The sequence below is a fragment of the Zerene cesonia genome, chromosome Z (assembly GCF_012273895.1).
Source record: "Zerene cesonia ecotype Mississippi chromosome Z, Zerene_cesonia_1.1, whole genome shotgun sequence".
Lineage (NCBI taxonomy): Eukaryota > Metazoa > Arthropoda > Insecta > Lepidoptera > Pieridae > Zerene > Zerene cesonia.
Genome location: NC_052122.1, coordinates 293,526 through 303,750, shown reverse-complemented (window position 1 = coordinate 303,750; position 10,225 = coordinate 293,526). Strand labels below are relative to the sequence as shown.

At 34.2% G+C, this 10,225-nt stretch overlaps 2 protein-coding genes across 2 annotated transcripts in view; one reads left to right on the top strand and one right to left on the bottom strand.

Annotated features, from left to right (window-relative positions):
- Positions 1 to 332: 332 nt before the first annotated feature.
- LOC119835658 (ATP synthase subunit gamma, mitochondrial-like) lies at positions 333 to 5,393 on the bottom strand. Its single transcript, XM_038360621.1, has 5 exons — positions 5,302 to 5,393; positions 4,657 to 4,865; positions 2,323 to 2,486; positions 1,434 to 1,598; positions 333 to 599 (listed from the first exon to the last, which is right to left on the bottom strand). The coding sequence occupies exons 1-5, from the start codon at positions 5,391 to 5,393 to the stop codon at positions 333 to 335; spliced, it is 897 nt and encodes a 298-aa protein (XP_038216549.1).
- Positions 5,394 to 9,506: 4,113 nt separating this feature from the next.
- The window catches only part of LOC119835844 (protein henna), a 6,172-nt gene continuing 5,453 nt past the window's right edge, over positions 9,507 to 10,225 (top strand). The window contains exon 1 of the mRNA XM_038360880.1: positions 9,507 to 9,627. Within this exon, the coding sequence (XP_038216808.1) occupies positions 9,583 to 9,627 (45 nt within the window). The 5' untranslated portion in view covers positions 9,507 to 9,582. The remainder of the gene's footprint in view (positions 9,628 to 10,225) is intronic.

Genomic DNA, 10,225 nt, shown 5'->3' with positions numbered 1-10,225 from the left:
CCAATATAGTGGGAGGAAACATTGGATACGTCATCTTCGACAAGTATCCTACAGTACGTTTTCGAATCGCGCGATATACACAAAGTTTCAAAGTAATGATTATAATACTAAGCCCTGAATAGGAATTTGTAGCACTCTCTACTGTGACAACAAATTGTCAGAAGGAAATTATTTCATTTAATGAGATCTTCATCACGCGTCACGTATAAATGCTTGTAATGACGAAGGTTTTTTCAGGGAATTTTAATGTAACAATTGTTTAATCCCTACAACAACTGCTTTGGTTTGTTTGCATTTCCTATAGTCTCTTAATTATAAATACGTTTATAAGTTTATTTAAGAGCCGCAGCACCCGAAATGATCTCAATAAGTTCTCTCGTAATAACAGCCTGTCTCGTTCTATTGAACAGTAGGGTCAGTTTCCGTATCATTTCCTCCGCGTTTTTGGTGGCGTTGTCCATGGCGGCCATCCTGGCGGACTGCTCTGACGCCGCACCTTCCTTCAGCGCGTAGTAGAGTAAGGCAGCCAGCGTCCATTCGTCGTAGCTTTCGAGTTGATCGGCGTCTACGTCGTCGAAAGCGTTCATGTTTGGCGCACTCTAGAAATAATGCGAGTTTGCGAGTTCTTACTACGCTCACACTTGATACAAAGCTGAGTAACTAATAATTATATTCTATTAAAAGTTTAGCTACTACATATAACCAGTAAAAAGCCAAATTATAGTTGAAGGAGACACTATATAAATGGATAATATAGTAAAACAGGTAGCGATTCCCTTTTTCAGAGGAAAAATTACACTTTGAAAAAAAGAACGTAATCGGCAGATAATTGTAAAATAATGAATTACCGTTACATTGAGATATGTTTAAAAATTACAATTACCGGAACGTACAAAAATAAAAATGTAACAGTCCTATGATTTCATTATAGCGCCATCTATTTGACTTTATAAACATTACTTGATTGCAATAGTGAAAACAAAAAATTAGTTCCTATTCCATGGTTCACTTATTTCCTTTGTTTAACATAGAGGGCTCTGTGACTTAAAAAAACCATCATGATTATTATCGCTAGGATTTGGCTACATCGTCAATCTTGATTCTATTGTGCCTCGAGTTCAACCCATAAAATCCCAAATATAACGAATAGTGTTTTAATTATGGGACGGAATAACTTTTACGTCCCGTATAAAAATCTTATAAATCTATACTAATATTAGAAAGCTGGAGAGTTTGTTTGTTTGTTTGAACGCATTAATCTCAGGAACTACTGGTCCGATTTGAAAAATTCTTTCAGTGTTAGATAGCCCTTTTATTGAGGAAAAGGCTATAGGCTATCTATGTACGAGTGAAGCCGGGGCGGACCGCTACTAAATGATATACATCGTAGTTGATAGATCACGACGTGATAACGTGTGTTCATATATACCCACCTCGATTTTAAACTTATTGAAGAAGGGAATCACCGTCAGTTCATACTTGACGGGGGTGAAGTACTTGTTGTAGAATATTTCGCCGAATTCATACGAGTAGCCGGAGTCCGCTATAGCCGCTGCCATCACGGATGCATCCGCGAACACCGGCGTCACGCGGCCAATCTGCAAAGGCGAGTGCCGTGGAGCTGGAAGCGCGCCGTATGGTTCAAACACGCAATTACGGCCGAGCTTCAAGTTGAATTTGTAATGCACCGACATAATATACGATGGTGTTGGTGATTATGGCGAATAAGTAATTCGAATGACAATTTTTTGAGTGATTTTTGTAAAATCTAAATAAAATTGGTATTCAGTTTAGTTCCATTCTTGTAAACTCTTAAGTTAATAAGAAAAATGGTTGCCTGTAAAGTCGGTTTTACGGGCGAAGATTTTACGTGACAACGTCTTTTTCTTGGTAGAATATTTATTAATATGAATATTATTAAATTGCACAATAGGAACAAGGAATTGAATGAAAATAAGAATTGCAAATTTTAATGCAAAAATATACAAATTGAAAATATATTTTGTTTACTAAAAAGACAGAGATAGAGACACAAACACGCAAGACAAAATGCGCCTAATTCTCTAGTGCTGCGCGCGCGGCGGACCGATCATAGTTCGGTGACTCATCGTAACGTTACCGGGCGTTACACTTTTTCATGAGTGCCTCCGAGCCGCAACCTAATTTAAGACGTTGTCACGTCAAAAATGGAGATCTATGCTTTCGATATACATATTTTACTTTTTAATATTATTGGCTCTAGTACAAGATCATCACAACAAAACAAATTGTTAGTGTTATTATTACCATTTAATTTTTAAAATGCATACGTTTTTCACTTACATCTCTAATATTGATCAGCATATTATCCGAAAAGGTCCTGCGCAGCATCCCCCGAGACTTGTCCCCGACGCAGACGAGCTTGTGAGTGGCGCCCTCTGCTTTGCGCGCTGTCATCTCCCTGCGTATACGCCGCGATACGCCGCTGTGCACGCCACCGCACAGACCTGAGTTTTAGGAAATTATTGGCATTTGGCAGCTAAAGTTCTAGAACTTTCTACTTAACTCTTGATAATTCTGTGATGTTTATATCACAATGAATAATCTATGGAAAAAGCATTTTCGATATATCTATCTAACTTAATTAGAATGCACACGCTGTCTAATACACATTCTGATTTGGCGAAATTCAAGAATACAGCGCAGCTCTTGCATATCAAATATTTGATATTTGAGTATGCAATTGCAGAATGTGTTTGAAAATGTTTTATTATGTTTGTTATTTTTGATGATGACAATTATTAGGCTATCAACAACATCATGCAACCAATAACTAGAGGGCGCAGAAAAATGTATTAAACTGTTTAGATTGACCTTTTCGCAGTATGGTTTGAACCGTACTAATAACTTAAACAAGTGATGGCAACGCATTATACTCAAATTGGTTCAAAGGCGTTTTATTGTAATTTATTACTTGACTGAGAGAACAAATACGAGTAGGTACGACACATATTATAATTTTATATATACCTAACTAAGCAGACATATCACAAAAAGGCTTCGAAAATTACATGAATGAAAATGACAAGAATTGAACCTTACGTAATTCATAAACAAAATTGTGTATATGTAATAAGAAATTAATAATAATATTTAGTATGATGAAAGCTGTAGCAGATATTACGTTATTAACTGTCAGCAAAAGCAAAATTCCCATATTGGAGGAAAATCGATCGATTAAAACGATTAAGAACAGAAGTATTGAATTGCAATTTTGTTTGATTATTTTTATTGTTTATTACATGATAACTGTCTCTTAACTCTTCATTTATATAGAAATACTGGACCACATTTAACATATTGTAGACCAATGTTTAGCGATAGTATTGAAAAATTATGTGGTCAAACCTCACAGCATTATTTAATTCATTATAATCGCGGGTGCAACCCTAGAGCTGTTCCATTTATTCGTCATTGACCCTTTCCGTGGTGGCGTCGTATTACTGCTTTAATCGCATTGTAATTAAACAAAATGTTATTTTTAAATAGCTGTAGAGATAAATTTATCTTTGAATTGCTTTACATTTGTTGTAATATTTGTGAAAATCGCAGACAACTTGAGCTATTATTTGAATGATTCGATTCGATGCATATACAACATTTATCGTCGTTTTGATGAATAGCACAATAATATTAGGCAGTTTCGATTTTGATTTGAGACACAGATCGTTCGTTCGGTCGTTTATTCCTCATACTAAATAAATAAAATAATACGTAAACATGTTTACTTTATCTACTATTTAGTTTGGACTCTTTCCAAAATTATTAAAAAAAAAATAAGAAATTTAACATGTACAATGAAGTTGAAACGGCATAAAAATTCAGAAGGAGGAAATTTTACCACTTATCGGTATTCTAATTTCCTTTTATATTACACGAGAAACCTTTTACAATGAATCGATAATTTCACGTACAGGGCACACGTAACGCAACTGATCGGCTGCCGTCTCCTCTAATCGCATTACGTGCGATCGGGGTCATCACGTCGGAGATAGAGTCGATATCTCAGCTTTATGCCAGTATTCCACGTGTCTCTTATTTGCCGATTGGGTTGCGCCAAGCTTCAATTGGATTATTCGAATGCGAAATTTTTGGGTTACTTCAAAATGTCATATCTCGATATCTTCACTTATTTGAAAGTGTTATTTTTAGAAACGGGCTAGAAGTTTGAGTCAAATATTTGGGGAGTGCAAATTTTTCAATGCTTCAAAATCTTCTTAGAGAGAAAGATTATGAACTATTAAAAACTAGGCATCAATAGCAGCTCTTTTTGTTTGTGCAGTGGTTAAATTACGAATAAAATAATAATAATTAAAACGGAAAATTGAACAGTATTCCATGGTCTGGTGGAAAAAACGTTGGGTATTTTGAAATTGGTAAATTATGTTACTGTTGTCATTGAAAAATTATTTTATAAGCATTTATAGATTGTTTCACATTTGTGTTTTATGCATAATTAATCTGCATGGTAGTAGCCTTGTTATCCGAAGTAAAAGCGCTCTGAATTAACAGCTTCTTGAACATCCTTGATTAGCGGAGTCTTATTTACAAATCTGAACCATATATAACGACTACCTAAATTACACTAATATCAAGTATATCCTGTGTCAATGGAACCTCGATCAGAAGTCATTGCAACGTAAATCCTCTTAGCCTTTGCATCTTCTGTTTTAACTTCATCAGGCTTCACTTCCGGTGCTACAGCCTTGGCGTCAGTGGGCTTCTTGTCCACGGGCCCTTTGACCAGTTGGCTGGACTCGTAGAACTTGCGAGGGCCGTAGCCGAAAGGCCTGGCCGCTTTCAATTCCCGTTCTGCTTTTGTAAACCTGGGTCAACGAAAACGATCACAAAATTAATAGTAATTAATTTAATCCAATTAGAAACAGGATATTTTTAATTACAGTGTATGTAAATTTATGTGTTAGACATACTCTATAATATAAACATGTACTTATCTACATACAATCTGAATTTAACTTTAACATTTAAGGAAAATTATATGAATGAACCTGTACCTATCGTATGATTAACTGCTCATCAAAATTCATTCATATTTAGTTTTCCTTATAGTAAAGGAAAAGGCTGACAAATTCAATAAATTGATCGATCGATGAAACGATCCAGTGCCAACAGTTATAATTAGCGTAACTTACTAACCAGAAAAGTATGAAGCATTATAGTAAAGGCTCCCTCTATAACCTGTTAAGAAAATTATTAGGTGCAGATAAAATATGTAAAGTAACTGTACAATAAATGTCTCACTTGCTGGCTGACACCATTTTCATGGTTTTGGTGATTTTCTGAATGTTCTTAATCGATTTCAACCGCAGGGAGACTTGTTTTAACTGAACCATGTCTTACGATTTTATTAATTATACATTTTGAAGCTGCAAGTCACACTGACAATTGTAATAAATATGTCGTTTTTTATAGATTTCGTTTATGCAAAAACTCCTTTACTAAGTAGAAATGATATTATTTAAACTTATTCCCCTCGATGCTGTTGTAGCGCCTGGTAAATAATTTTGTTTGTAGATGTTAAGGATAGTTCTATCCTTTTTAAAAATATAAAAACAAAAGGTTTATAATCTCATAAATCTATATATATAAAATTCTCGTGTCACAGTTTTCGTTGCCATACTCCTCCGAAACGGCTTGACCGATTTTGATGAAATTTTTTGTGCTTATCCGGTATCTATGAGAATCGGCCAACATGTATTTTTCATACCCCTAAATGATAAGAGTAAGGCAGAACAGCGTTTGCCGGGTGCAGCTAGTTATATATAAATTGTTAATGATAACGATCACAAAAATTTCGATCGCTTTACGTCGCAGCTTTGTGAATTTATTTATTTTCTAATAAAATCATCGCCACCAACGTACCTATTCATTATCGATGGTATGACCAACTAGAATCGTATCTACAATTACATATAATTTACCTTAGCCGATACCGATATAATAAAAAATTGTTGTCGAAACATAAACCAAACAAGTTATTATGTTGCGTAATTTATTAGTATCGCGAATCCGAAGGTCGACTTCACAGCAAGCCGAGATCAGTTTTGACGCTAGTCATTTATCGACCTCAGATAGCACCAAGGAGTTTGTTATTGTTGATAGCGATTCATTGTTTTATATGTATACACGAAGTGTGTGGAGGGATAAGAGGGTGGAGGCGAGCCTTTAATGTTATGTTAAGATCGATATCATTAAGATTGTTTAAATTAATTTAATATTATATATATAAAACCTATATTCACAAAACGTACCTAGTAATGATGGTGGTGCATGTAATGAAAAGGTTTACCTTATTTTATGACCCTTTTCAATTCTCAGTGTGAGGTGTGGAAGATACAAGAGTTAACGTAATATGATTATACATATTATATCGATTTTAGAACTAACTGCCCGCACTTATCACGAAACTGGATAAAAGCGGTTCCTTACATCATACAACAAGCATAAGGTACATTAGAATAAGTTTATCAACGAACCCTTTGAGTACAGCGTTCAATTATCACAATAATTAATTCCATAATTGAAGTAGACTTAGTTTTTATCTACATTAACCATATGAATTGGTATCAGTAATATTAAAAATACCAAAACTGGAAATGCTTCTACAGGAAATCGAATTAAAAAATTAAGTATATCGTATCACTGAACCCATTTAACTGTTTTTTGGTTACAACTAAACTCTCTCTCCTGATTACCATGAAGTCCGGCTCCATATTTTATTGGGAATAACTAAAAACAACAATTCGCTCCAAGTCGATATGAAACAATTGTTTATGTTACGAACTACATTAAATATTATTATTTGTTACATGTGGTAATGCCGATGACGTTTGTATAAGAGCTATGTTATGTGGGCATGTTTACAAAACAATAGAAAAGGATATCTCGCCAATACAAAGCTTATTTTGACACTAATGAATTAATGGATTTGACCTTGTCGATGCTAATTTATTATAATATTTATAATAACTGCTGCAAGTTTCAGATTTGAATAACAACCATCAAAAACTAGTCAAAGCATCGAGGGAATTTTGCTTAAATTGTGTTTATGTGAAATATGAATATAAAGAATTATAAAATATGAGTCTATACACTATAAAATTTGTTCCCAATTAATATACAATCGCTTCTACAATTAATATAATAATTCATTTTAAGGTATTTATCCTGTATATTTATTAAAAATACACAATACTACCTGTTTAGATATATCACAAAATTAAAAGTACAACTGCGCGTTCTCTATAACTATTAATTTTATATATGAATGTTGAGCATGTGTGTGTGTGTGTGACGTCACCAAATCATTACATTCGACAGAAATATTTGATGTTTTTTACATTATACGTAAATGATTCCCTTGTACTTCAATATATATTATTATTCCAAATCTCCAAAGCAGATATTAACGCCTTACCAAATATGTATTACGCTTATTTTTAATACTTACAGTTTCATTTGCACACAATTTTTTGTTTCCTAATCTAATACTAGTTGTGACCCGCGGTTGACACCGCGTAAGTCCGTACCCCGTAGGAATATCGGTATAAAAAGTGCCTATGTGTTATTTCAGTTGTCCAGCTATCTACGAAGCAAAATAGTATTATTATTCACCAATAGATGTCAGGAAAAAAAAAATCCGAATAAAACACGAATATGACATTTTCTAAAAAAAATTCCTAGCTAGATCGATTTATCGCCCCCGAAACCCCCTATATACTAAATTTCATGAAAATCGTTGGAGCCGATTCCGAGATTCCAATTATATATATATATATATATATATATATATATATATATATATATATATATATACAAGAATTGCTCGTTTAAAGGTATAAGATATAAAATTCTCGTGTCACAGTTTTCGTCGGCTAACATCTATTTTTCATACCTCTAAATGATCAGAGTAAGGCATAAGAGTGTTATGCTGCAGCTAGTGTTAACTGTTAATCATTATCATTGACACAAAGATTATAAGATACATCGTTTATTTTGAGGAAGTATTAATGAACCGAACTCTTTAAATAGGGTCAATTTACTAACGACCTTGAGTTGACGATATAGCCCACGGGTATCCGACGCAATTACAACGGAATATTGCATGGCGATCACTGTTGTACAAATAATACATATACATACGTAGCAAACGTTTATTTATTAAAATGGGGATTTACCATATTGTGTGGTGGATATTGATCCACGCATACGTTAGCTGGCATAAACAAATCATTAACTTTCATCATCATCATCAGCCCATATATGTTCCCACTGCTGGGACACAGGCCTCCTTTGAGGGTTCAGGCCATAATCCACCACGCTGGCCAAGTGCGGGTTGGCAGATGTCACATGTCGTCGAACTTTTGATTCTTGGACATGCCGGTTTCCTCACGATGTTTTCCTTCACCGTTTTAAGCAGTGGTGATGTTATTCACATGTGCAGATAAATTGAAAAATCAATTTATTTCCTGCACGCTCCGCCCGGTCTCGAACCCCGACTTATCGATTCTGAAGTCCGAGGTTCTCACCACTGAGCCACCACTGCTTTCACAGACCTAATTTCAAGAACTATTGGCCCGATTTGAAAAATCTTTCAGTAGCATTAGTATCTCATAATATAACTATTAAAATAACGTGCAATGCGGAAACCGCAGCAAAAGCTCTTCAAAAATAAATATATCCAAACTATAAAAACTGGCTATTTAACTATCCAATTTTAAAACTTTGAATATGTGTGACATGAATGGATATAGATTTTATAAGTGAGATGTGTTTAAACAGTCTGGCTTTCCGTAGGTCTCAGAATTTTAGTACTTGGACATCGACAGGTTTTGGTGAAAGCAAAAAGTAATCGTTTTTTTAGGACAAATAGTTTATATACCTTTCACCAAAGGTTTTTAAGAAAATAAGCTCATACTTAGGGCAATATTACATCGCCTCAATGAAAACTCGAAAAAACTACGTTTACTGGTTAAAATGTAAACAATATGACTAGAAGGATTATACCTGATTTCGATATTCAGTTCTAAACTACTATGAAGATATCAATAGCAAATAAAAGAGAATTTTATAAAGGAGAACTTTTGTGTACAATGTGTTTCTGAGGTTTTTCTTAGTCTTGCCTTTTGATGTCTGTTTGTCATCTACCGCTATCCTGAAGATATATCCTAATGATATATGTATCTATTATAGTGGACACAATTTTATAAAAGAAGAAATAATGTATATGAAAATTAGGTAATCGTTCTATTCGCCATAAGAATTTTTATTAATTAAAAGACACAGTCTAAATATTTTTCTGCATACAAGATAGTAGTAACGATATATCATTGTAAGTTAAAGTTGACAAACACGGGGGTTAGCGCGCGACGTCAGCTGGCCGCGATAAAAGCGGCGCACGCGCTGCCGTATCGTTTCTATTCCGCCCGCGCCTCCTGCTGTGGCGGTGCTCGCGAGGACGCTCTGACCAGGCAACTACACATCCAGACAAGCTACATCCAGACAAGCTACATCCAGACAAGCATGGACATCCAACAGGAGACGCTTTCATTATCCCCACCTGATAAGGTACGGCTGGTGCGATTTGCGAATGTTTAATATATTTTTTTGCAAATTATTTATGCATGTTTCTGAATATTTTTTGTACCGTTTGATATACAATTCAATATTTCCTATATTAACTAAACATGCTTTCGGAAAGAAAAAATATGATATATGCTATCTTCGCAATTTTGATATGTAGTAAGATAAAAACGCGTGAAATATTTTTATGTAATAATATGATATTCGTGTATTTTGATAGAGATTAAAGTTAGAGACCTTAATATCTTTGCATTAATAACTTCTATTATTAAATGTTATATTATGTTTTTATATGCAGGTAAAGTACAAATCCTAAAAATAATCAAACTAAATCAAATAGTTTAAGTGCAAATAAGCACGTAAAAATTGAATACAGTTTGGCCAACAAAATTTGATTGATTTTTATAAACTGACCCGACTACGACATTCATATACAAAACCTGTGAGTAATCAACACTGCCGGTAATTTTATAGCTCGATTTAAATATCATACTCAAGACATTTTTTCTTAAGGCGAGGTGAGTTCTAAGACTCGCAAATTTTTGGTTCGTTTTTTCAATTTTTCTTATACAAAATGGAATAA